General features: G+C 44.1%; 1 protein-coding gene across 2 annotated transcripts in view; it reads left to right on the forward strand.

The window, feature by feature from the left end:
* The window catches only part of TNIK (TRAF2 and NCK interacting kinase), a 382,067-nt gene that overhangs the window by 299,732 nt on the left and 54,903 nt on the right, over positions 1–27,432 (forward strand). For both annotated transcript variants that reach the window (XM_028100807.2, XM_028100808.2), the window contains exons 13-17: positions 9,375–9,485; positions 11,514–11,702; positions 20,721–20,885; positions 23,056–23,295; positions 25,986–26,092. In XM_028100807.2, coding sequence (XP_027956608.1) covers positions 9,375–9,485; positions 11,514–11,702; positions 20,721–20,885; positions 23,056–23,295; positions 25,986–26,092 — 812 coding nt within the window. The remainder of the gene's footprint in view (positions 1–9,374; positions 9,486–11,513; positions 11,703–20,720; positions 20,886–23,055; positions 23,296–25,985; positions 26,093–27,432) is intronic.

Genomic DNA, 27,432 nt, shown 5'->3' on the forward strand with positions numbered 1-27,432 from the left:
GAATCCGGCTCTGCCATTTGCCGCCTTGGTGATCTTGGGTGAGACATGGCTTCTTTCTGCCTCGGGTGGCCTGTTTATGAAAGGGGATAGTGACAGTTTCAAGGATGAAATGAGTTAATACACAGAAAGCACTTAGAACATTCCCTGAATAGGTTCCTAAATCAGTTCAAGAAGAGAGTTGCACAGGAAGGGAAAAAAATCTTTGTACCCCATGATCTGCGTTGCAGTTGCTTCCCTGAGTCATCTTTTTGGGGCACTCGAAGTTGAAGGCGGCATAAGCAAGCTCAACGTGCAGAAGCAGGAGACAGGGACGTCAGGGTGACTTTTCACCCGGGCTGCGTTCCCACCCACTGGACTATGCTCCCCGGCCCTTGGCCGGAAGAAAGCACCATGAACAAGAATAACTCCCCCATTCAGGGCCTGGGGTATAAATTCATTGGCACTGCTGAGAAATGGCCTTTAATTCACTTAGTCATTAGCTGCAGGCATCCTAATGTGTCTTGGGAGTAGCTGCCGGTGGGGAGACTGAGCAGCCCTTTATCCCCGAATGTCGTTTAGCACCAGCATGAAGACTGAACGCTTGCTAGCTGAGCTTTTGTTCTTTTATTTCAATAACTGAACCGAAATTAGGAAACAGCTGGGAGCTAGGCTGGCAAACTGGATGCCCGTGGTCCCAGGCGGGGCCTGCCCACGGGCCTCTGACAGTGGTCTGTGGTCACACGCACATGTAAGTCACGCTGGTGCCTCAGGAGGCCATGGGGTCTGCATAGCTGTCCATGACACTGCTCTTCAGTGCATCCCAGAAGGGCTCCTTGTTCTGACGGACCCACCATGCTGCTTGGTCACCTGGCCTGTGATGGGACGGGTTTTCTGGGAGGGTGAAGAAGGTGGGCTGAAGTGCCTGTATGGCAGCTTCAAATGTTACTACTATTAGAAATCCCTTTTCCCAGACCCCTTCCTATATTGCCGAGGAATGGGAAAGATATGCTAGTATTTCATATTAGAGCATGTCATACTAGAAAAAGGGCAGTGTTGGGCAGTTCCTGCCCCTCAGTGGATCTAGAGCCTCTTAGATGGATGGTGGGGTTGGCTGTTCAGTGACAGCACGGAATGGGCATTACAGGCCTGCCTTCCAGTATCTAGAGTCTTTGTGGAACCTCTTTTACTACATCTGGTCTGCATCTCTGTGTTTTGCCAACAATATTCTTGGTTGTCCCTAACCATAGAACTTTGGCAACAATATTTTCACAGAAAGTATTATTTCACGTGACTTTTAGATTGAGTTGTCTTCATTTCCCCTCTTGTTTTCTTCAGTGAGCAGTTGTGTAGAATCATAGAGGCTGGGGAACATAAGGGACCTCAAAAGTGATCTAAGCAAATTCTTCTCTCAAAGCAGGAATTCCTTTGACAATGGTCCTCAGATAGTCACTTAACCTGTTTCACATATAATCTCTGCTTATATGCTTAGAGGCTTGAGGAAGCATATTCTGTATTTGAGCAGCTCCTAATGTTAGAAAATGTCTCCTATTAACGATTCAAGTCCTTGCGATATTCCTGCATTAACACAAGTTATGGCAAAGGAAACTTAAATCACCTTCCACATCAGGTCCAGAAATGTTTGTGGCAATGAGAATGTTCTTCCTCAGCTATGTTCTTCTGTCAGCCTTTCTATGTATAATACAATTTAGTATCTTCAGTACCATCTCAGATGCGGGACATTGTGTTAATAAATGGGCCCATAACGGGCTTGTTTTCATAGGACCCCATCTGAGAGTCTCCTATTAAGTCTCCTATTGAGGACCCCATCTGAGAGTCTTCCAAATGATGGGAGAAGGAATTTGGAGTTACAACTGCCCTTGACTTTTTCACTAACCTACAAAGTCATAGGTGCTCAGGATGTCATTCTGGCTTCCCTATATACCCTGGAAAACCCCAGAAGCCTCTCTCCCGGGGTAAAACTGCAGCCCAGAGATAATCAGGAGCTTGATCACCCCTGTAGAAGCAGGACCAGAATTCTTTTTTTTTTTAAAGATTTATTTATTTATTTGAGAGAGAGAATGAGATAGAGAGAGCATGAGAGGGGGGAGGGTCAGAGGGAGAAGCAGACTCCCCGCTGAGCAGGGAGCCTGATGCGGGACTCGATCCCGGGACTCCAGGATCATGACCCGAGCTGAAGGCAGTCGCTTAACCAACTGAGCCACCCAGGCGCCCCAGAATTCTTCATTAAGCCTTCTCTTAGCTCAGTCTGGTTAGAACTTTCTTTCCTTGTGCTACTTGCATGAAAAGCGGCTTCGCACACGGTACTCAGACAATGCTTAGCCATAGGGCTGCCTACTGATCAAAAGTTGGCCTGGGAGCCCCAGGGAAGAGCTTCACTTAGGCAGTTAATTTTCCAGGAAATCTCTGAATGGGTAGGTTGGATGGTTAAACTTCAGCAGTATAAAGTAAGTGTGAAGAATGAGGCCTATCTGGTCTGTTGAGCTTTCTCACTAGTTCTCTGAAAAGTGAGATGAAAAGAAGGGGAAATGGCCACTTGAAAAAGCCTAAGACAACATCTTTCACTTTTTAAATGTAGATGTCTCAACCAGCTGCTTTCGAATCCATAGAGGCGGCTTTCGAGAGTCAGACAGAGAGTATCGTCCTGGCTTTGCACTTAGTGAGTGAACTTGGGCAAGATACCGATGTGTGTGTGCCACGGTTTCCTCATCTGTCAAATGGGGGTGGTGACAGCCGTGCATGCCCCACAGGGCTGTGGGGAGAATTTGTGAGCTAATAGGAGGGAAGGGCTCGGGGAGGTGCCTGGCATCAGAAGAGGGACCCCCTGGTGTTTGTTTGGAATCCTGGTGTGAGTTGCAGGGAATCGCGCCCTTGCCCTGCAAGTGGTTGGTTTGCCACGGTCTTTCCGAAACTGAAACATGAGCAAATGTTAAAATGGGCGAACGGAAGGCCCGAAGGCTTGCACGCCTCTCCTCACAGCTGCTGTAAAGCTTGTACAGAACAGTCCTATTTAAGTGAGAGGCATGTGTGCTGTGCGGTCGATTCAAAAGACCACACTGAGTCCTTTCATTCCGAGTGTCTTTGAACAGAGAGCTTCTTCGTGGAGGGGATGGTTTGAGGTACTTGCCAAGGAGCCCAACTGGATCCCGTGCAGCTGCTGGCCTGTTTCCTGGAGGCCGACTTCGGTCTTCCGCAGTCACGGCGCTCCCCTCACCATTTCCGGGAGGTCACTCAGATTGAAAAGCAAGTGGAGCTGTCCAAGAGCAAAGCAGATTTCTGCTCTGTTTCACTTCTCATTCTGAATTGTTGGTTAGGTTTTTGCCAGCACACCCTTGCTTAGACTCAGATGAACAGGCTTGTGAGATCACCTAATCTGCTCCCGGGCTGAAGGTTGGGTTAAGGTGACTTATTCGAGGTCATGTAACATTCTCTCATCTGTTAAACAAATAGTTATTGAGACTGTGGTCTAAATGTTGGTTTTGGTGGCAGAGTAGGACCAGCACCTGGTCTTACGATTTCCAGTCCAGTGTTCTTTCTCCAAGCCCTGGAGCCTCTCTTACTTCCCCCTCCTCTCCCAGTGATATGTTGCTGCAGCTACAGGATATTAATTCTCAAACGTAAGTGTTATCTCTGAGTCTGTATGTTGGGAAATGTAATGTATATAAAAGATAGACCCAGAGTCCCAAATCTACCAGGATGTCATGGGAATAAGATTCAAATTCAATTTGAACATTTGGTGAGTAGAAAAAGCAGCCAAGTATCCTCTCCGGAATTTCTTAAGGATATTGAAGGAAATGCTAACGGTGGTAGGATAGACGAGGTATCTTTTGCTCGTCTGTTACTCCCTGCACGCTCTGAACTCTTACATCTCAAATTGCTGGAATACTCTTGCAGTTTCCAGGAGCTGGGAAGTGGTAGGACATGGAGTGGAAAGAGCATGGAGTCACACCGACCTGGGCTTGATTCCAAGCTCCACCGTTTTCCAGCTGAGTGACATGGAACAGTTTACTTCTCAAGCTGCAATTTGCTTATCTGTAAAATGGGAATAATAATATAAAGTATGGAGTCATATTTTGAGATTAAATGAGTTGAAGCATGTAAATAGCCAAGCAAATACCTGACCCCCACAGTCAGTGCCCGATATGATGACTTGTATTCATTTCATGATTTTCCCTTAACCTAGCATGCGGCCATTGACAAGGCAATGAATCTTCTCGGGAGTCTGGAAAGGAAAATAAAGAAAATGACATTTGCGTCGCTTACCTGACAGAGCTGATGTGAGGCTCTAATTAGAATAATCTATGATGCAGTACTTTTTTAGGTAAAAATAATTGCTGTACATACAGATTATATTCCTGTGCTTTTTTTCCCCAAAAGATTCTATATCCTTGAATGATGGGTAAGCTGCATTTAGCCACATTGGCTCGGGTGCATGGTATGATCGTTTAGATCAGAAAGGAGACTGTTGTTTCCCTTTCGGTCCCAGTCAGCTCTACATGGGTCATCATTGCTCACTTAGCCCTTCAGTGAGAGGGCATGGCGGGGTCAGAGCAAATGGACCCCCACAGCTGTAAAAACAACTTGAACCACTTGCTCAGGTGACACCAACAGAGGTGCCACCTTCTTAAACAAAGAATCAAATTACAAGCCAACAATTTCTTGTTTATCTCATTTTGATCTTTCCAAGGGTGGTTTTGGGGTTTCAAAATCTGTGGAGAGCCAAGATTTCTTTGTTCATTTGTTTGTGTATACACTTCTTTGTGATTTTACTTTGTTCCAAAAAGAGGACATAAGGTGGCTTACAAAGATTAATATAGCAACTAAAAATTGAAAAAGAGAGAAAATTAAGAAGAAGGGACTATAAAGCAGAAGAGGAAAACAAGACAAAGCCAGGGTAGGGTCAGTTCACAGAATGCCTGCATAACACGGTGCCCGGCGCAGGTGCCTGAACGGGGCCACCAGTCTGACTCTGAGGGCCCCAGCAACTTAGAAAAGAGGCAAACTCGAATGGTTTGAGATTCATGTTGTCCATTGGATACAAGTAACTTTGTTACTCAGGCAAGCATTCTGAGATAACTGGGAGCCTGTGCACTTGCCTAGTAGTGGTTGAGTAATGCGGTGAATAATGTGTGCGGTGATGTTCCTCCCACAAACACAGTGCTTGGCTCTATTCAGCTGTCCGGATAACATTGTAAAGGGCAACGTATGGCCTGACAGTTCATCAGTCACTTCTGCAAGAGCCAGAGCACCCTGGTGGAGCTAACACTTTTCTGCTGGTTAAACTTCATCTAAAAGGAACATGGAAAGAAAGAGCAACACCATGGCTTTTGTGACAATCAGCCATGAGGATTATTTGGTACAACTTTAAGAAGAATTGAATACTTAAGAGTTAAGGTGATATTCTGCAAGAATTTGAAGAGCCAAAATTCTGCATCATCAATTTGGGAGAAACATATAACGTTTGAGGGTCCCCTGCGCAAGGGAACAGGTTTTTTTTATTTGGATAAACTAACCAATTCACATACTTGAAGTACAGCCACACGGCCTCCACTTAGAGGTAGCCTCAGGGGAACACCCAAGGGGAGAACCAAAACTGCCCTAAACAAAATTATTCTTTGGGAACATCCACAGAAGACAGAGGGGCAAGAAGATCCCAGTGACCTGCTTCAATAGAGCAAGGCCTGGAAAATTTTGAGAGTGGGTATTACCTATCATCCCCCAACCAGGAAAAAAATTTAAGAAACTTATAAGAACCCATTGAATATCTAATTTTAAGTGATACAACTTGTGAAGAAGATGTAGATGAAAACATACTTCTAGGCAGTTCGGTAAAGGTGGGGCATCGGCCAGAAGTTTTAGAAATAGTTGGTTTAAGCCATTCCTTTTTGACAACAGGACCATTGTCATCTGCATGCATAATTTAAATGAAATTTAGAAATGCTTACATTCTTATTCCCTTATTTTATTTTCCCTCTTTCTTTAAGATGGCAAATAGGTGCCATGCCAATGCCAGTCATTGGTGGCTCTCTGGTTAGAAAAATACTCTCAAGCCTTGTCTATGTTCAGCATAAAAGAACACTCAGGCCCAGAAGGGCTGTCTGAAAAAGTCATAGAAGGGTGGAGGGGTGGTCTGAGGCCCTGCCAACTTTTCTCCTCTTTTCTTGCTACCCAGTTGACCGTATTGAGTGCAACAAATATCAATGGTATCAGGGATTTACTGGGATTGAGTGGGAGAGAAAAAGTGGAGTGGAACAGAGACCCTGCCCACAAATAGCTTTCAACCTAGATTGTAGAGTAGGGAAGACATACTCAGATAACCATAATTTAAGGCACAGTGTGATATAAACTCTAAGGATTGAGAAGACAGAAAATGTTTCCAAAGAAATGTAAGATATCGTGTTGTCTTCTTTTGCCCCGAGTTTCTTACTTGGTTCAGTTCAAAAAAATCTTCTGTGTCCCTGCCAGGTTCCCAGCCCCACATGGGGGGCTGCGGGTCCAATGGGAATCAAGCACAGGCCTTACCTCAACGAGCTACTTCTAGCAAGAGTCGTCAGAGCTTTGTAGAGGTGTCTGCTTGAGGTCGGGGACTTGGTCTTTCTCAGACAGGTTTTGGTATGTCCCCTCAAACAGTTCCACGACCAGGAGGAAAGAGAGCAAAGATTTTTCCAGGAAAGACATTGACATTGAAACCCAGCAGCTGGAAATTGGCAAGGTGCCCTCAGAATGTTGGGGAAGTGATTTATTTTTCCAACCTCACCACAGGAGCCAAAGCCCTGGCAGATGCCTCCATGCGTTAGCGGCAGCTGATCTGAGTGAGATCATTATTAATTATTAGTCACTTCTGAGTGTCTTTCTCAGAAACTACAGACCCTCCTGAGTTGAAATCAATACTGTGTACACCTTGCCCAAGGACCTAAGTGGCATGTAATTAGAAAACAGTATTGATTCCCGGCAAAGGGGTTGAAGATGTACAAATCCTTCACATAAAAATCAGCTAAAACTTCAAAAGCCTTGATTATTATTCTTATTATTTTTTTGGTGAGGAAAGAGACCAATGGTGAGAGTAAAAAAACTTGAAATGTTAGTTAAAGTAGGGCTAGTTCCTGCCAGGAGCCAGATCTATAACATAATTATTTTATCCTCTGTGCTAGCATTGATTCACTTGGGTTGAGTGTTGGAAAGATCTCTGTTTTGGGTCTGTAATCCAAATTATTCAGTCAGTCCCTCTGAAAATGTTTTCTACTCGCATCTTCCTGTACTATTTTTCTATAAAATAAATAATTACACATCTGGAGCTTGACCATCCCTATCCTCCAATATACCCCCCATTCCTTTCCCTAAACCTGCTTTTCCTCCTCTGTTTCAAACCATCTGCTCTGCCCCTCGGCCAGGAACTTCACTCACCCTCACAAGCCCCATAGTTCCCAAATCCTGCCTGTTTGATTTTGGCTTAATTCTAACTTCTACTTCTAAGTTGGCGTCCACTCCAGTCCCATTAGAAGAGCTGGAAATCTGGATAGCTTTTAGTCTGTCTTCCTTTTGGCTGCGCCTCCATTCTCAGCAGCGGTGATGAACATGGACTCTCCCACTGCCTCTGCTTCACTCATCGGTGCCCTGTCATTTTCTGCCTGCACCCCTAGAATGGCCTAGCCCTGCACTTCGGCTTCCAGTCTTGCCCCCTCCCGTGGCTGTCAGGAGGCCCCTTGAAAATGCAAGTCTGGTCATGGCACTTGACTGCAGAAAGTCCTCCAGTGGCTTTCTGTTGCCTGCAATCTAAGGAGGACAAATAATTGTTGATCTAGAAGGGATAGATATTGAGACTCAAAAAACTGTAGCTTATCTCCAAGCCTCAGTGGTCATTGGAAGACAGCAGGACCAGTGGATTGCAAGCGGGAGCCACATTGGGAAGGCCTCCTTGTTTGTGGGTTCTTTGGAGGTTTGAATGTCTGCTTGGTTTAGCTGGGGCTGTGACAGAGAGCTTTTGTCCTAGAAAGCTCTTTCAGTGTGATCTGGTCACAATCCATGCTGTTTTGGATAACTCATAGTATCTCAGCCAGGCAGTGAACTGCTGTTGAGAATGTTAAAGGGGAATGGACCCCCCCCGATGGGTTCCCCCAAACCTCATATTTGAGGAAGAAGAAATCCTAATGCCAGCACAGGGCGCCGACACCAAAGGCTGTGGCACTTCTCGAAAGAAGCGCTAACAGCCTGTGGTATAGGAAAACACTTTGTGATGTGTGACGGTCCTGAGCATAATGCTATGTTCAGCATCCCTGGCTCCTCATACTAAGTGCCAGTCAAGGCCTCTAGTCTCAGAGACCACCAGAAAAACTCCGCCATGCCCCTGCACATTCCAAATGCTCCAGGGATTGGGGAACGATACTGTCCCATTGAGAAACATTGGCTCCTGTCATTATTCCTAAGATGATCTCCTTTTCTGAGAGCATAATAAAGAGCTGGATTAATTTGTGATCTTCCTATCACTCCTGGTGCTTCTTCATCTTCTGTAATGACTGAATTCAGACTGTGGAGTTGCATTGCCTAGCTTTGAAATCGAGTTCCACCACTTACTGGGGCATGACCTTGAACATGAAGATGACCTTTGACAATTGCTTAATCTCCCTGTGCTTTAGTTTTCTCATATAAGATGGGGATAATAAGAATAACTGCATCAGCAGATTTTTGTGAAGATTAAATAAGATAAAGTATGAAAGGTGCTGACCACACTCTCCACTGTTGGGGGCATGGTGATTGTATGAGCTAAGGATGATGAGTTTAAGGGTCTTACTTGAATGAGAAGTTGAAATTGACACTCACAAGTGACTACTCCAGAAAATAAAGAAAGGCGGCGTGATGTATCAGGTAGGGTAATGGACAGCGTCAGAGTCAATGAATTCTGTTGTACTCTCGGCCACTAATTACTGTATGGCCTTAAATATGTCACTTCATTTCAATGGATTTTGCTTTCTCTTCTCTATGAAATGTTTGCCCTAGGTGGTGTCGAAAAGACTGAATGACATGAGCATTGGAAATGTTTTAAAACCCATAGACTCTGATATAAACAGTTTGATGATATGTCATTAGTACCACCGTCCGCCAATAGGAGAATGCACTTAACAGGAAATGGGAGGAGTAAAGCTGGGGAGTCTACTTGCATGGGAAATGGCAGGGTATTTGCATGACAGTGAATTGCTCTCTGTCCCCCCATCCTCACCAGCAAGTCCCCCCCAAGAGCACAGGACAGGAAGAGCCTTTGGGTACGTAGGCAACTATGGAGAAGGGCACACGTCTGCGAATCGGCAGCTCTCGCTGCTGCTTTCCCCACAGCTCCGCCCCAGGCCCGTGTCCCTCATGGTTGTCTGCTTGTGGCCCCACAGCAACAAAGGCGAGAGAAGGAGCTGCGGAAGCAGCAGGAGAGAGAGCAGCGCCGGCACTATGAAGAGCAGATGCGCCGGGAGGAGGAGAGGCGGCGCGCGGAGCATGAGCAGGTACGGCAGGGCCCGGAGCCCACAGATGGCCCCAGTGGGAGCTCCAGCGCCAGCCGTCCATCCGTCCGTCCGTCCCTGGGGTGTGGGTCACCTTCTCTTAGGACTGCTCAGTTTAAGCAGGTTTTTACTCTTTCTCAAGCTGCTATTCTCACCTATTCAAGAAGTCAAACGCACAGCCTTGGCAATGCCCCCTCGTTACGTTGAGCCGCGCTTCCTACCCGGGCCCAAGTCCCCCGACATAACCTTGATCTTTGGGTTCTCCCCACCCTGGGTATATACTTTGAAGGTAGTGCCAAAGCATGATAAATGAGCCACATGGTCCTCTTTCATCGCTTCAGAAGGGCTTTTCTGCTCATGCCATCTCTGGTCTCCATGCCTGAGCCACAGATGCAGGGTCCTCTGTCTTTGTTAGAACCACCATTTGACAGCACAGTGGCGCTCTGCAGGGTGGGTCCCTTACAAAGACCGCGCCTGCGGGCATTCCACAATTATTTTATTCCTGCCGCCTGCACAGGAGCCTTGGAACTTGATAGCATTGTTAATTCCGGGGGGGGGGGGGAGGTGGCGCCCATAAAGAGGGAACCTGCAATGAAAAGCTTGAAAATGTAGCTGGGTTTATTAAAACTGAACAGTCACAGCAAAGCACTGAGCCCCCTCAGTCGGCTGTTGCAGGTTCAGGACTTGTGCTTTTGACTGCATTGAAATGCTTTTGCTTCGGTTCTTTTCCTGTTTGGTGAGGAGGTGTCTGGGTTGTTTTTTTTTTTTCCCCTCCTTCCTTCCACACTTTACTTGGCAGCTCTTGTCATCTAAAAGAAATTACCGGTTCTTTTTCTCTCTCTTTCTCTCTTTGTGTTCCTCTGAATGCTCTGCTGCTTACCTCTCCAGGAGTACATCAGGCGACAGTTAGAGGAGGAGCAGAGACAGTTAGAGATCTTGCAGCAGCAGCTACTGCATGAACAAGCTCTACTTCTGGTAATGGGAAAGCCGAGGGCCAGCCACCTGCTCTGTGTCCATCACGCGCTCGCGCGCGTGTCCGTGCGTGTGTGTGTGTGTGTGTGTGTGTGTGTGTGCGCGCGCGCACGTGTGCGTCACAGTGTGTCCGCCTAACATGCCAGTCCACAAGGGGGTGCCCTCCAAACCTCGTGGACCTCAAAAGTCTCCTGGAAACCCAATACACTTCCTGGCCTAGTTGGCCATCTTAATACATTGGAGACCCTTATCATGCATTCTTTAGTAATTCCTTCTCTTTGTGAAACTTGAGCCTGAATCCAGGCTTGTTACAAGTTCAGGCTGTTTTCGAGACCCACTGTGTTTATTGCAGAGTAATTTTTAAGGTCATTTGCAACATGCTGGAATACAATCACAGCAAAATGCACCTCTTCTGTAAGAACCCACTCAGCTCTGCAGTCATATTTCATTTGTAGACTATTAGCTTTACCCTTACGATGGGAACATTTTGTGTTCCCTGCTTGCTCACATGGCTTCTTATTGAAGTACTTTTTTATTATTATCGCCCTGCTCTCCAAATGAGCTGTTTTGATACATTTTTTTTAACTGAACTTCTGTGATATTTTTTAGCCTGTGCATACGCTTGCTAATGGCCTTTGTTGGTCCAAGTTTTGTGAAACAAAAAATGATTTGAGAATATCTGTAGCTACTTATTTAGTTTTGTACTTAAGTGGACATGTCTGAGTGGTTTAATTACCAAACCGGGAAGTGGATGGCTCCTTACAGGGGTTATGCGCTGACCATCCAGATGTCCTCATTTTTGCTACTTCCTTGGTCCCCAGTCAGGGACAAGTCACCTTGCAAGGGGTGGTGTTCTATAGGGATTGCCATTAAAGCAGTAGTGTTTTCGGGAAACGCTAAGCCCCGGCCCCGTGGCACGCCCTGACATCCTTCTGTGGTTCTGTTGGCTTTTCTTGTTATCATCTCTTTTGGCTGAATTGCATGCTTCTCCAGTGCTGGCCAGTGGTTTCCATATGGTGATTTGGCCTTTTCTTTGCTTCTCTTTTCTGGTCCGGATAGGAATATAAGCGCAAACAATTGGAAGAACAGAGACAAGCAGAAAGACTACAGAGACAGCTAAAGCAAGAGAGAGACTACTTGGTGTCTCTCCAGCATCAACGACAGGAGCAGAGGCCTGTGGAGAAGAAGCCACTGTACCATTACAAAGAAGGGATGAGTCCTAGCGAGAAACCAGCATGGGCCAAGGAGGTAAGTGCACTAACGAGTATAACCATGTCCTGTTGGCCAGGCTGGTTACTCTGGTGAGTTCACCCAAGAGAAGCAGAGAATTCAACTAGTGCTACACAATTGGAAAATAATTCATCATAAGAAGTGCATGCTTTACTTTTGGAAGAGCCATAATTGTTATTTGCATAGAGAATTGACAACGCATCTTAATCCATTAGTGATTTTTGTTTTTCAGGGATTTTTTTTTTTATCTTCATGGATATAGGGGATTTTTGTAAGTAATAGCAGGAAGTAGAAAAATCATTTTTCCCTTAGGTGTCCGAGTGGGTTTGTGGCATGAGGATTTTTAGTGACTTTCCCCTGAAAGAATGTGATTTAATAAAGACTCAGGGAATTTTAGGTTGAATCCTTTCCTGTCTGTACCTGGACCCTGAAAGTGATCATTAGCACTGTCACTGACACCCTGTTGTCATGGTACACATGGACACACGGTTGGTCCCAGACCTGTGGTTGTGGTGACCACTTCTGGGATCAGAGGTCATTTGTAGTTCTTTTGCAATTCAACTACTAGAGTGAGGACGGCTTTTCAAGAACTGGGCTTTGTGGTGAGCTGTTTTAAAAGTCTAATTAAAAACTATTTGGATGGTAGGAAAAAAAGGTGATAACCAAACGGGCAAAGCAAGGAAACAAGATCAGCCAAGATTAACCATCCTCCCAAGAGTCACTGTGTCAGCTCATGTGCATAGCAGCCTGGTTTTCTGTTCTGTCATTGTTTGCGGCACCCAGAGATTTCCTTTATTTTCTTGTGAGCAGAGCTACTCATTTAAGAGGATGTTGGTGTTATTTTGTATTTTGTTCTTCTATCTTCAGGTATTTATAGCTAGAGCTCATTTCAAGTTATCTAGACTACAGTCTTACCAGAACTAGATTTCTTACATAAGGTCCTATTTTTACAAAAATGTTTCTGTCTTTTTATATTTTTTATTCTCTTTTATGTATGTATAGAAAATGCTTGAAATGATGTTGCCCTAATGTTAATGATGATTGCTTAAGGGCAGTAGAAACTGCGGTGTATTTTCTTTAAACTTTTTTTGTATTCTTATATATTGTTTAAATCTTTTCTAATGATCATGTGCTGTTTTTACAAAAATCAAACTTTTTTTCTCTTAAAACTTAAAAAACTGAATCTGTAGATAAAATCGTTTGATTTCACGTAAAGAATGTTTTTGATCACTTTCCTTTAGAGTCTATAAAGATGACTTGTATTTACCTATGTCTGTAACAGCCGCCTCTTTCTCTTAGATCAATAACTCAGTTCTGTGATCCTACTCCCAGGTACAGCACCGACCCTTTAATAACCCACCTGTTCTTCCAACTAAGCAGAATCACTCTGCTGTTAGACAGCAGCTGACATGCGTCCTGGCTGGCAGAGACGTGCCGCCTTCCTCCACTGCTAAACCATTTTCTAGCCCTGCCAAGTTGAAACCCTCAGCTAAGCCACACTCACAGCTCCTGATCGTGGCAGGTGTTCAGAAGGCTGAAAAACTAGGCTCCACTAAGCTAATGCCAGGAGCACCTGCAGAAATTAATGATTCCAGATCAAGACTCCTGCTGGAGCATCACTCATGGAAGAAAGGTGGACCCGCTTGTCCTATTAAAGTTGGTCTTGAAGAACAACTGAAGGCTCGGGAAGCCTCAAGGACCACAGTGAGATCCCCAAGGCGATCTCACTCCCAAGGATGTAGTCCAACTCAAGAGTTAGGATCTAAGGTCATTTGTGTGTCCTCTCCCAACATCTTCAAAGTGACAAGCCCCAAGTTGTCCATCACTGCAAGTAAGGCGGGCCTTAGAGACTCCTGTGGACCTGGGGGCAGGAGGGGCATGAATGTATGCATCCTTCCAAGTACCTCAACGCCTCTAAGAAGTGCTGCATCGCTAAATGACCTCTTCTTGATGCATGACTACATGGCCCTCCATGTTCCCAGCCCCGAGCATGAGTTTAGGAGAGGGACACCTACAGAGCTCATTGGAGAAGACCATGATTCTTTGCAGAGCATCCCAGAATTCCTTCTTTCCCCTGTGCAGCTCCCTCATGCACAAATGTACCAGAAAAGGGGGAAAAGCCTGGAGCACTCCCCACGTCCTTCCTTCCACCTCTACCCAGCACATTCTGATGTGAACTTAATCACTTTGACTCCGCTGTTACCTAGTTACTCTTTGTCCTCCTCTCTGAGTTTCCTGGCCTATCCTCTCTGTTCAGAACTCGGTTCCCGAGCTCTCAGAAGCCATGGCATTCCTGGGGGCCAATCTTTGCAGATGTCAGCGAGGTGGTTTTCTAGACCTTCTAATTCCCCTGTGCTTCCTGACCAAGCTTTTAGCAGTGAAAGAAACACAGCAGCTGGGCGTGCAAACAACCCAGCCATGTCAGCAAGAACTCCCGATGTGAGGTTCCCTGGCCATCATAAAGCTGGGCCACCTCCGGTGGGTGACATCTTCCAAGGTCCCTGGCTTCCTCGCAGCTGTTGCTCTTCTTTGGGCTTCATGCAGTTCTAGACATATGTGGGAACATTCTTTTGGGATGCATATTCAGTCCTATCCTCCTGGGCGTGGTTAACGTAATCCGGCTTCCAACTAACCAACCTATTTGTGAAGCAGTTCCCCAGTCTTAGAGTGGGTGTTCATATTTTAGAAGAGAGATGAAACATTTAGATCACAGAATGAGTGACGGTGCTAAATTTGGGATCGGAGTGACTCGTATACAAATAAGAACAAATAATTGTCTGCTTTGATTCATCATTTTCTTAACACCCACTTCTCAAAATGGGAACAAAACCGGGTGTGAGGGTCCTTCTCTTCTTGACATTTTAATGCTTCTCATAGCAATGTATGCACTTCTCGAGCACTATTTAAAGGTTTCTTTTCCTATAGTAGTGAGGTAGATGGAGCTGGAAGTAGCTAGACGGCAAAATACATTTCAAAACTTTAGATACAGACAGAATTTCGAGCCCAGCCGTATCTTAATTATCAGCCAAGAAAAAGAACCTGAGTCAAACTCTCTTTAGGAGTTAGAATAAAAGGTACCCTTTCTTTTTCAAATGCATCCTCTACCAGGGCATAAAATGGAAATTATCCTTGCCAGGGAGGATTGGGCAGCTGTGCCCATGCCACGGGCTTCTGTGATGCAGGGTCCAGACCTTTTTTGCCCCCTGTGCCCTTGAGACACCCCCCAGCCATCTCCTCCCCCAGCAGCCTCTGTGACTTGTGCCATATTTGTCTTCTAACTCAGCTCTCTACCTCCTCCCCAGGATGGTTTGTCCCTCTTTGGTTACTTTTTCATCCCCTTATTTCTCTTCCTTTTTTCAAACGGACAGTTTTTCATTAGCTGGTGTAATGTTACAGTGCCTCACCCTCGGTGATTTTGTTGCTTCATTTTGTAAAACATAAGTCATCATTGCATTTCACATTAGCTTTCTCATTAATTTGTTGGATGTAATAAGAAGGAATGAAAATACTCTGTCATTTGCAAATCTTGTCGAGCTCTTCCCTCTCTTTGTTGACAGAGTATTCTATCTGTCCTAACTGTCACATTGACTGGGATTTTCAGATTTCAGTCAGAGAGAAGCATTCCTGTCTCTGTTAAAAGGAGGGGTGGGGGCATTTTCACCCTTTGCAAATTCTTGGCCATTTCTGGATTAGGATGGAAGTCAGATTTGTTTCTGTAAAAACATCAGTATGATATTCTGTTAAACATCAGCAAAACTTGAAGATCTTATTTTTCTCATTACCACTTTTTGCAAGATGGAGATTCCTTTTCTTATAATACCTTTTGCTTCTAATGGGGCAGATTCCTTTTCCTTCAAATGGCATGTGATTGGGTCTGGTAGTAATTGCGTGTGCCCCCTCCCCATATTTTTTTAAATTTTCATGAACACGTAGCAGTGACAGAATGCTCTCTCTACATGAATACTGTATGAGATTGTATTTTAATTTTTTTTCAACACTCCATCATGTTCTTACTCTGTGATGCATTCCAGTCATCTGGTCATGGTTTTATTTGGCAAACGATGGGCCAGGATGTCTCTTTATATCTCATCAGCCCACTGGACTCTGAAATCCCTGCATGTAAGAACTCCTCCAATTGATTTTCCCTACTCTACACTGATGTGTGTTTTTTCCCCTTTTTATACGAGTCATTTTATATATGAGGTCCCAGATTACCACTTAGAGAGTGTACAGCTCTGCCCCCTTCTTTCCTCAGTTTCTGCTTCGCTCTCTTACAATCTGGCATAAGAGAGACATGGAAAGTAGTAAGGAATTTGAGTTCAGGTTCTTCCGCCTTCTGGCTGGGTGACCTGGGACGCGTCTCGGAGCTTTCCTGAGGCTCAGCGTCCCCACCTGCACTCCCTGCCTTTCGGGAATGCCCCGGGCCATCGTGTCTGTGAATATACCTTTGAAACAAGAGGCTCTGTGCAGATACACATGAAATCTAGTCTTCAACACAGTCAAATATTTTGTTTCCAAGGCCACTGTCACCTACAGGGAGTAAGTGTTTTGCCTCTGTTGGTTCTGGTTTAGATTTCACAAGGGCAGTCCACATGCAGCCCCATCTCCCCGACCCATGTCTCCCCTTGATACACGCACCCTTCTTCATGTCCCATCTCAGCTTGCGAAAGGTTTGCCTTATTATTTTTAAGTTACATGCTCCATCCCCATGAAGACCTATACTGTTCTCTGGAGTCATTGATTAAGAGTGGATATTGGACAAGTAGTCCAGGCTCTTGTCTTCAGATGAGGGTCCATTTTAAGCATTTCACATGAATGAGAGTCTCCCCTGCTCTCAGAGGTGCCTCAGGAGAAGGGATAGCCTCAATCTTGCTCGGTCACCATCTGCTCCTGTGGCTTTGCCAAAGAACAATATGACTCCACTGTTTATGTGACCAGCGGATGCAGGGTCCTAAAGTGTCTAATGAGCGCTTAAAGGTTATTGGTTGAGTTCTTTCTCTTTCTTCAGTATTGCCAGTTAAAACAAAAGCATCAGTTGTTCGGTTGGAAAAAAAAAAAGGGATTCCCATATGATTGTGTTTAATTCACCATGTATAAATAAGCTTTTAAGTAAGGCCTTCTAGGCCTTCATAGACCCCATGGATGCTGCATCATATAAAATATTATAAAAATGCACCCATATGACGTCGTAAATATATTTTTGCTGTCAACATCTAAAAAATTACTGTTATAATTTTGTTTTGAAATTTTTCTCTCAGCAGCTATCATTCATTATTGCTAAGTGAGACATTGCACGCTATGAATTGTTGTCAATGTACAAAGTAATTTAACAATTGACATTGATATGTTTCCTTTTATACATGTTTAAACACATTTTTATTTATTTTGAGAAATTTTTTGAAATCCTGTAATCAACAAATTGATTTTCAGGTCTTCTCTGTTTATATAGCCTTTTATGTGTCTCAGAGGCCTTAAACATCACTTCTATAGAACCCCATGGACAATACAGCCAGGCCTGGAGCAGAATTTTATTTCTGAGACCACAATTATGTTTCTTTTTTCTCCCTGTAATGCGGCAACACATAGGAAAGCATTTCTGCAGAGATGATCTAAACCTCTCCAAGTTTTAGTTTTGATGTTAAAATGATCCTTTTGATAAGGAAAAAAAATTGCTTTTGTACTAAAATTGATCATTCTCTCCTAATCTTATTCTCTATATTCACTGATAATCCCTTCAAGTATAGAATCCTTCATAACAGATATCTTTTGTTGTCATGGTCCAGCACCTTGACACTCTATGTTTGTTGCTATTAGAACATTCTTTTTTGGTGGTACTTCTGACATTTGACATCTTTTTGGAACAGGGGGTTGGAGCAGAGGCTCAGCTCATAGATTTATTTTTAGTATCACATAAGACAGATGGAAACACATCTTCATTGTACCCTGCTGTTTAATCACATATATCCTTATTCTGGGTGGAAAAAAAAAAAAACCCACTTTTTTTTTTTGTCTCACTCACTTATCCATCTCCTTTTCAGTTAGTAGGAATGAGATGTGGTGAATCAGAAGACAGGCCTTTGCCCAGTATCAAAATAATCAGAAAGGGCCTGAGCTAGATACACCACCCAGCTTCTCCTTTGTCTGTTTGATAGTAGGATGTTTGATTTGCTATCTTTGCTGCAGTCCTCATGCTGTTCCTTTGGTGCAAAAGCAGTGGGCAGCATTCTCTTTCTAAAAACTTTAGGACGAGCTTCTCTTGAGACAAAGTCCATAGCCAGATGGCTCATTATTACACCTTTCTCATAGATTTTCAGACTACTCTGGACAAGTTCCAACCCAGGAGATTTCACCAAATTGAATCATCCTGAAATAATTTGCAAAGCTTAACAATAGCTTATTTATACCACATATTTTAGAATGGTACAGCCTGACACATACGAATGGTAGGATTTAGTATGTAAACCAACTGATAGAAAGCAAAGGAAACTTTATTAGAGGTACATTAGTAATAGTTATCCACAACTAATTGAACTCATTAACTGCCTATGAGAGTCAGCCCCTCAGTTTTCTGTCCTGTTCATTTCCCCTGACAGTTCTTGAGCCTGTGTGGCCTGAGGCAAGAATACCTCCTTCATTGGAACCTTGCTGCTGGGCTCTTACCAAAAGAATTCTTTATCTCAAAGATGGTTTCTTTGCTCAAGTTGGAGTCTTTTTTGACTCCACCCCTCAAGGCAGACTTTTTCTAGTGCTGTCCTTAGTGTGCTGCCTCTAAGTATGTGTTTAAAACTGAGTGTATTTTACAGCTTAAAAAAATAATAATGGCAAGTAGTCTCCACTCTGAATGTCTTTGGTTCCTGACTGTTGGGTAACAGGTGGCTACGGTTTGGATAGCCAGGTATTTATCTGAAAATTTGTCTGAAAATATGTCTGAATCTCTTGGGTTCCTTTAGCTCAGACAGCAAGTGGCTTGGACTGTGGCAGTTTGGATGGTGAGGGGGGTGCTCATACATGTGATCTTGCTATTAATGATCTTCCATGGAAATAAGAAAGTGGCTAATATTTGACCAATTCCAGTGGTCTGGAAATAGTCACTTTCTTTTCAAAGAGTATAGTATTTAGAAAAGCAATACATTGCATGGCTTGCTCTCAGTTGGTCTATCACTGTCTTTGTGGGACTTTCTCTTCTTTCTGGTCTCAGCTCAAAACTGGCTTTATTCTTTTCTTTTGCTCAGGGCAACAGCCAAATAATTCCTGCTGATGTGATACTTTGCCCACACGCATACACAAAGTATACATGTTTTGGTTTATAGATCTGGCTTTTGGTAGCTAACCTTGTTTGGTGTGTGGTAAGCTTCTGGGACCTGGAGTCTCAAAAGCAAAGTCAACTGGGATGCCAATTGTATGTACCCTGCACAGCCACGGTGGGAGAAGAGATGTTGAGTTACCCTTGAGTAGAAGTGGGGGGACGGTCTTCTATTCTGCAGCATACCTTATTATGTTAGAATGTTTGTAGTTAGTATGAGGGCTTAAAAAACAGACTTATTCTGTATATGAGACTGAGTCTGCCTCTAATCTTTCTTTTTTTAAAAAAAAGGAGTTTATTTATTTGAGAGAGAGAGAGAGAGAGAGAGAGCACAAGCCAAGGGGAGAGACAGAGGGAGAAGCAGACTCCCAGCCAAGCGGGGAGCCTGATGTGGGGCTCGGTCCCAGGACCCTTGGGATCATGACCTGAGCCGAGGGCAGACGCTTAACCGACTGAGCCACCCAGGCGCCCCTGAGTCTGCTCCTAGAAAGACTCAAAATGAAATAGGAAGGATGGGAAAGAATAGCTCTTTTGAATTTTTATTTCAAATCAGGCAGTGAAATGAATAAAGAGTTCCATACGGGTATGTCTTGAGTTGCATGTGGCTTCCAGGACAGGCCCTTGGAACCCTCATCAGTGAGTCAGCAAAGGGAGTTCAGGCTCGCACTGAAGAGGCATCAGGTGGGTGGGCTGCCCAGCGGGTTTGGCAAATGCAGCTGCCAAACTGACCTGAAAGAAATTAAGGACAGGCTGGGATGGATGTGAAAGAGAAGTCCTAGACCCCTGAGGTTGTCAAAGGTCTTAAGTCATGCCTTGCAGTGTACACCTGGTTCACTGAAATTTCCATTTGGAAATAGCTTTTGTGACCTTCTGTCTGCTGCAGACATGAACTGAGGGGAATCTTCCCCATAAAAAGGGCATTCCCTGGGACCGTGAGCCTTTGCTGTGGGACCCTTCTGATCAGTCACCTGCTTTTCGCTGAGACAGACTCAGCAAGAAAGGGGATGACAAGGGCAGTGAGGAAGAGAGAGGGTTGGAGGTGGGGAGAGAAGAGGGGAAGGAGCAAGAAGAAATGCCACGCAGGGACAAAGAGAGAGAAGGTGGGGAGAGTGAGGCAGTGGAGTCCAGGCTGGACATGGAAAGATGTATTTTAGGGAGCAGGGAGACAAGTGAAAAGAAAGGGTCCCAAGGAGGGGAAAAAAACAGTAGAGGACATCTGAAGACAGGCCAGCTCATTAAGGAAGCGCCCGAAACAGCTGCTTGTCTATCAGTAGGGAGGAAACTCCCTCCCCTGCACCCCGAGTCAGCTCCCAGCTGTTTTCTGCTTTCCTCCTGAGCAGTCTCGATGCCCACTCCATTCCCTCATCTCCCTCACTGACTCAGTGGCTTTGTGACCGATCGGCAAGATGATATCCAGTCAGTGCAAGATAAACTCTTAAGCAGGTCCCAAATTCCCAGCTAACTGAAATAGCACAAGAATCTGGGAATCAGAAGGGTGATAGGAAAAATGCATTCTGCGTTTTTTGAGCTAGTGTTTACTCCGACAGAAAAGAGCTTTTTCAAGAGTTCTCGATGCACAGCAGGTATGGAGAGTCTGGGCCCCTTAAACTGAATTGATCAGAGGGACACAAAAATGGCTGTGCAGGTGACTACAGATAATCCTTAGGAGGCAGTAAATCAGCTTCTATCCATCTATCCACTGAAGCACCTTTCTTTCTTTTTTTGGCTTCTAGGTAGAAGAGCGGTCAAGGCTCAACCGGCAGAGTTCGCCGGCCATGCCTCACAAGGTTGCCAACAGAATATCTGACCCCAACCTGCCCCCGAGGTCGGAGTCCTTCAGTATCAGTGGAGTTCAGCCTGCTCGGACACCCCCCATGCTCAGACCAGTTGATCCCCAGGTACATTCTCCCCTTTGTTCCATCAGCCATTTCAACAGGCTGTACAGTTAAGCTTACTAAAAGAACAGGGGATTGTCACTTGGATTTTTACGTAGGGCCGGTCCAACAATGAGCCTTAATACAGAATCTGTAGTAATGGAGGAGAGCCCACTGGATTTGAAGAGTGAGGAGAAGGGGTGAGAAAGAAAAAAAGCACCCTCCTTAACTTTGAGCCAGCTTGCACGCTCACTTCTTGATAAATTGGCCTCTCCGGAGACCCATGGGAGTGTCTGCAAAATAACAACAAGCATCCTTTTAGTTACAATTGTCAAGCTAATATTCATATAGATACCTGTCATATGTAAACTATTATGTTATCTTTTGTTCATTGGGATTTGGGCATGATCTTTAACAAGAAAAATAAAATGACCTTGGATAAAATAGTGTCTCCTGAGCCAGTGGTTTCCAGAGGGTGGTCACTGGATCATTAGCATCAGCGTCACCTGGGAACTTGGTAGAAACGCAGTTTCTCTGGTCCACCTCAGACCTCTGATCAGCACCTCTGCGGGTGTCCGGCAGTCTGCGGTTTAGCAAGGCCTCCAGGTACCCCTGATGCACCCTAGGACTTGAGAGCCACTGCTGTACACTATATAGAAAAGAAAAATGTTACTCCACTCCAGGACAAGTTTCTGGAGGTTTTAGAGGACTTCTGAAATTGTAAACACTGAAAGTGAAATATGAAGTGAAATAAAGTATAGAATTTTATGAAAAGTAAAGGTAATGGTACAACTGGTTTCACCCAAATGTCTTTGGAAACTCTTTTAAAATAGGTTTGTGTGTTGTGCTATATTTTTAAAATATGCTTTATTTTAATATTATTATTATATTCATGGTAATTAACATCAATAAAAATGTGATTGGCTACAGTTCTTTCCTGGTTGAAGCATAACATTCACCTGAACTAGACCTTGAGGATTTTCTCTGAACTCTAATTAATCACATTTCAGATTTCAGACCAAAGAGGGTCTGAAGAAGCGAGGGCAGGGCTGCTCCAGGGATAAGACCTCAAGGGCAGAAGGAACAGGGCCAGGCTGGCGGAAGAGGGCCGTAGAAATGCTCTCCGGTGGTCTGGCATTGAGATTTCAGACCAAAGAGGGTGTGATAGGTCCCTTGCACAAAGCAGATATCAGATTAGTGTTTATTGACTTAACAATTTAATTTAGAAAGTACTCTAGATGTTTCCCCAGCCAAGATTTACTGACCACATTCCACAGGCCAGGCACAGTGTGGACTGAGAGATCCCATGCCAGACATGGCTTCCATCTCCAGGGAGTTTACCTTCGTGATGGAGGAGGAGACGGTAACAATAAAGCATGAGCAGTGTTAATGGTCAAGAGCACTCTGAACTCTTGATTTAGTGATCTGTCTTAAAGAGCCACATTTCTACGCAAAGACAGCATGTCTTCCCTGCATGAACAATATCAACACATGCCAAATTATGGGGCTTACACCTCTAGAAGAACCATCCTGGTGTGGAAAGGTAGATAAGATCATGGGTGGTAAGAGCCAGCTCACCAGAAAACAGGAGAGCATAGAGTTAGGCGTATGGACCAGGAGGTGAGCGATGGTTCCAATCCGGGCTCCCGCACATATTAGCCCTGCGATCCAGGTTGTAACCCTCTCTAGACCTTCCAATCTCTCGTGGAAAAGAATGAAAATGATTGTATCCCCCTCATGGTGGATGTAGTGAGTTCATAAGAAGTAAGATAGCCAGAGCAATTCTTGTTTTACGAGCAATGGCACTCTCTAAAGTCGAAGTTAAGGGATTTGAAGGAGGAAGCTGATAATATTAGAAGAAAAGTGCTTGTAAATATATGATACTGCTGAGCAGTAAATGTCCCCTACAAATTGCTATTATTATCATCACACCTATTTCATTGACTTCTTAGCAGTCCCAAGTGAATCAGTTAATTTTGGCCAGGTGCCCTGGGTCAGCCCTACACATGGCTGTTAAGTGGGAAATTTGGAAGAGCTTCTTCTGAGGGCATGTTGGAGACAGCCATGATGGGCTCCGTGTCCTCTAGTTCTTATCTTCTGCTCTAAAATGGTATTTTCCCTCCCACTGAATGAGGTACTGGCTGATCTGCTTTTTCTTCTAATAATGTTGCTGTAATGTTGGTTTGTTGTTTAGATTCCACATCTGGTAGCTGTAAAATCCCAGGGACCTGCCTTGACTGCCTCCCAGTCGGTGCACGAGCAGCCCACCAAGGGCCTCTCTGGGTTCCAGGAGGCTCTGAACGTGACCTCTCACCGCGTTGAGATGCCACGCCAGAACTCGGATCCCACTTCCGAAAACCCTCCTCTCCCCACTCGCATCGAGAAGTTTGACCGAAGCTCTTGGTTACGACAGGAAGAAGACATTCCACCAAAGGTAATAGGCTGGCATGCTTTTATCATCGTCACTCTCATCATCATCGTTGTTTATTATTATTATTATCTCTATTCCAGACCTTTTATAGTAATGAGGAACATGAGAATGGCAAAGCACCACCCCTTCTCATGTTTGTTTTCTTCCTTGTTCCCAAGCTAAGACTTGGATTGTCATCAATCACTTCTGACCTTCCTTTTCCCAACAAATGGAGGCTCAGGTAGATTGAATGACTTGGAAACATCTATCCTGTATCCAGAATTAGAACTCTCAACCTCAAGCATTCCAGACTTTTTAAGAAACAGAATAATGGGGGTGCCTGGCTGGTTCACTCGGTAGAGCATGTGACTCTTGATCTCAGGGTCATGAGTTCAAGCCCCACATTGGGTATATAGGTTGCTTAAACAAACAAACAAACAAAAAAAAAAAAAGAGGGGGGCCCCTGGGTGGCTCAGATATTTAAGAGTCTGCCTTTGGTTCAGGTCTCAATCTCCAGGTCCTGGGATGGAGCCCCATGTTGGGCTCCCAGCTCAGTAGGGAGTCTGCTTCTCCCTCTCGCTCTGCCTCACCCTTGCTTGTGCTCTCTCTGTCTCTCAAATGAATAAATAAAATATTTTAAAAAGAGAGAAATGGAATAATGGATATTTTCATCAGCGACTGAAACTACATCTAGACAAATTGAAAACTTCCAGATAAAAAGTAGAAAATTGATTTATTCCTACTTTTAATAACACAAAGTGAAACTGGATTGCAGGTGTTCAGAAGCTAGTACTGCTCTTAAAATTGGCTCTGTTTAAGGAAAGCTCCTTCTAGCCCAGGTCATAATTTGACTCCTGAGCATAAAACTGTAGGGTGAAATGACTAGCCATCCACTGGGCAGAGTAATCCTGGAGTTGGTTTCTTTTGTTTTTTTGTTTGTTTGTTTTTTACCTATACCCACTGTTACTCATTCCAAAAGTTGTCGTGAAATGTGGCCATGCATCTTACTACAGACATCCTGGAAGTATTTCAAAATACTGGAGAAATTTTTGCATTGGATTCTTCCTGGTTCAAGATTCCCCTTTCTCTTAAACTTAGCGTAGGAGGTTTGACCAATGGAATGCCCCACACTTCCCAGAGATCAGTGCCATTGTTGACTCCAGGGAGAAAAGAATACTTTTTACCCAGTGATTTTCAAATATTTTTCCTCCTCGTCCACTCAAGAGGATATTATAGCAGGATTTCCATGATTTTGGAAATGAATATAGCTGATTACGACTTTTTTTGTTGGTGCTCTCCTTTTGTGGAAGCAAGGATGCCATCAGAAAAGGTTTGTTAGGGAGCAAAGTTCAATGCCGAAGATAGGACAGGCAGGGGAGCGGCATGAGAGCTGGGAAAACTGAAAATGGACGCTATTGGTCCACTCTCTGAAAACATGCAGGCATACATTCCTAACTCCGGGAGAAAATTTGACATCCGTGCAAAGGTTTTAGGTTTTAATAATTTGTTAAACTCTTCTCTACAACTATTTAAGTTTACAAAATGAAAAAGGAGAAAAGGAATATTTAATTTGAGCAGGTGGGAACCCTGATTTGGCCATTCTGCTTCTCTTCACTGGACTCATCTTTCTAGGTCTTTATCTTAAAATGTATTACAATAACCAGTAAAATTTATATGAAGGTTAAGTATCACTTAACATATTCAACAATAATATTACAGCCAAGCACATTTTTTAAATATCTAGTACAAAATACAAGCCCACTTTAAAAGAGCCCCAAGAAATGAATGAAAATTGAAGCACCTGACCAATGTTTAACCCAACCAGTTTTCACGAGATATCCACATTTCCATTTCCTGGTCACTTTTATAAAATAAATATCATTCTCTTCCCTCATGTTGGACCCCTTTAGGGGGACCCACTTCCATTATTTAATTTCACTAAAAATGTTTAATAAAGTGAGGCATGCTTGAGTTCCACCTTAGGCTCTTGTCAGATAAGCTAACCATGATATATTTTCCCACTGTGTGCCTGATAGTGTGCACATAGCCTTTTTGAAGACCCTGCCGGTATCTTCAATATTAATCCTGTTTTGTGTTACATTTGCAAATTGACCTTCCAAAGCACCGTGTTTGGGGGGGTTGTTTCTAATTAATGACTACAAGTTGATTAGGAAGTGGGAACACTTAGGGTCCACTGAAGTAGTTTCTCTGAGTGCCCGGGCATGTGGCTTATGTCCCAAGTTCTAGCCTGATACCCTCGTTTCTCACCAGATTTCATCATTTCCTTATCTGTTTATCAGTTGGGGTGGAGCTCAGCTTATCTGGATGACTCTCATCTGATGCAATTTCCAATGATCAACTAAGTTAATGGTACCCCAAAGAAATTTCTGGTATCCACCACTCTTACACAAGCAAAGGAGGGCAACTATTTTAGCCCGGTGAATCAAAATAATTAGCTTGGTCTGTTTTTTAATTTGTTTTTAAAATTGAAGACCATTCTCCTTCATGATCGCTGAATGTGAATCACATGCCTTTTGTGTGATTTTGTTTCGGGAGTTAAAGATTTCTTTGAAAAATGAACACCGTATCTTTCCCGTTTCTGGTAGTTTCTGTAACTCCTGGTAAATTTTAGGAAAAGAATCGCCTCTTTTCAGGAAGGAGCCTAGGGGAGCTATTTTATGGAAAATATTTCTGATTTCTGGTTTTTCTTTCAGGTGCCTCAAAGAACAACTTCTATATCCCCAGCGTTAGCCAGAAAGAATTCTCCTGGAAATGGTAGTGCTCTGGGACCCAGGCTAGGATCTCAACCCATCAGAGCAAGGTAAGGCAAGGAAGACAGTCAAGATGAAGGAAGAAGCCCCCACCTGTCATTGTCATTATTGCTTTCCTAAAAAATGTATTTGTCCTTTTTTTTCACTTCAGAGGCATGTTGACTAGCCACTTGGACTGTAAGCTTTGGGGAGGCCAGAACATATACTTTTTATTTCTTCAGTAGCCTTTCAAGAGGTCAGTGTGCAGTGGCAGCTCATGAATGAATGAGTAAGGGGGGTTGAAGAAATGAGACAGCCCAGAAGCCAGGTATACCTCACTTGACAGTTTTTAAAATTGGGGGGTAAAATTGCAAATAGAAGTCTGGTTGGAATGGCCCAAGCCAGTAGTTCGGAGATCATTTTGTCAAGCCTAGTTTGAGGTGATTTTCGGCATCCAGTCAAGAAATGTGCCCTGGCAGGCAGAAAGACATTACAAAGACAGGGGCACCTGGGTGGGTTCAGTGAGTTGGGCGTCTGACTCTTGATCTCAAATCAGGTCTTGATCTCAGGGTCACAAGTTCAAGCCTCGTGTTGGGCTCCACGCTGGGTGTGGAGCCTACTTAAAAAAAAAAAAAAAAGACATTACAAAGTCATTGCCAAAGAAATGCATTAGTGGCCAGCTGCAGAGCTTCCTAGCTTGGCAAATTACAAAAAGACTATTTCTTAGCAAGAAATCACCTCTCTGGCATTATGGAGGGTCACTGAGATACAATTATGCTTCCACTGCTGCTCTGTGCTCTCCTAGAATTTTCCATCAACAATGGATATTCCTACAGTTAGGAAACCACATCCACCTACCAGTTGGTGTAGAGGTCTCAAGAGGATCTGGAAAGTAAACAATATCTTTACTGTATCCGAGCTGATTTTATGTGGTAACAGATGCTGTTTGCTGCTCTCGTTCGTTGAGCTTCCCTCAGATTTTTCATGATGAATACACCGCTTTTTAGGATCAACTGAAATAGCAAATGGTCTCTGCTGAGACTATAAAAAGGATGAGCTTGGGCAGGCTGTTATAGTCTTCTTCACTGTGTTCATAAGAGGACTCTCCCTTGCTAGTAAGAATGAGAGACCGGAAGCAAAGTTAGGATGATTTGTACCTATCTTTAATATATGGAATGCTTTTGATCGTGACGCCCTAATTTTCCTCTTCACGTGAAGAGCTTTAGGAAGAGGTCAGTCCATAAATAAGATGGAACTGTACTAAGCACATTAATCCCTTTAGGGCAAAGAACTTAGCCCATACTGAGCGGGATTGCCAATTGCAGGAAGCTCCGAATGAGCCACTTTTTCCCAGCGACTTGTCAGCTTCACCTTGAGCTGGTGTTGCTAAGCAGCACTGAGGAAGACCAGA

Source organism: Eumetopias jubatus, unplaced genomic scaffold (assembly GCF_037043125.1).
Source record: "Eumetopias jubatus isolate StellerSeaLion01/CBP00866 unplaced genomic scaffold, mEumJub1_p1.0 scaffold_1, whole genome shotgun sequence".
In the NCBI taxonomy this organism is placed as follows: domain Eukaryota; kingdom Metazoa; phylum Chordata; class Mammalia; order Carnivora; family Otariidae; genus Eumetopias; species Eumetopias jubatus.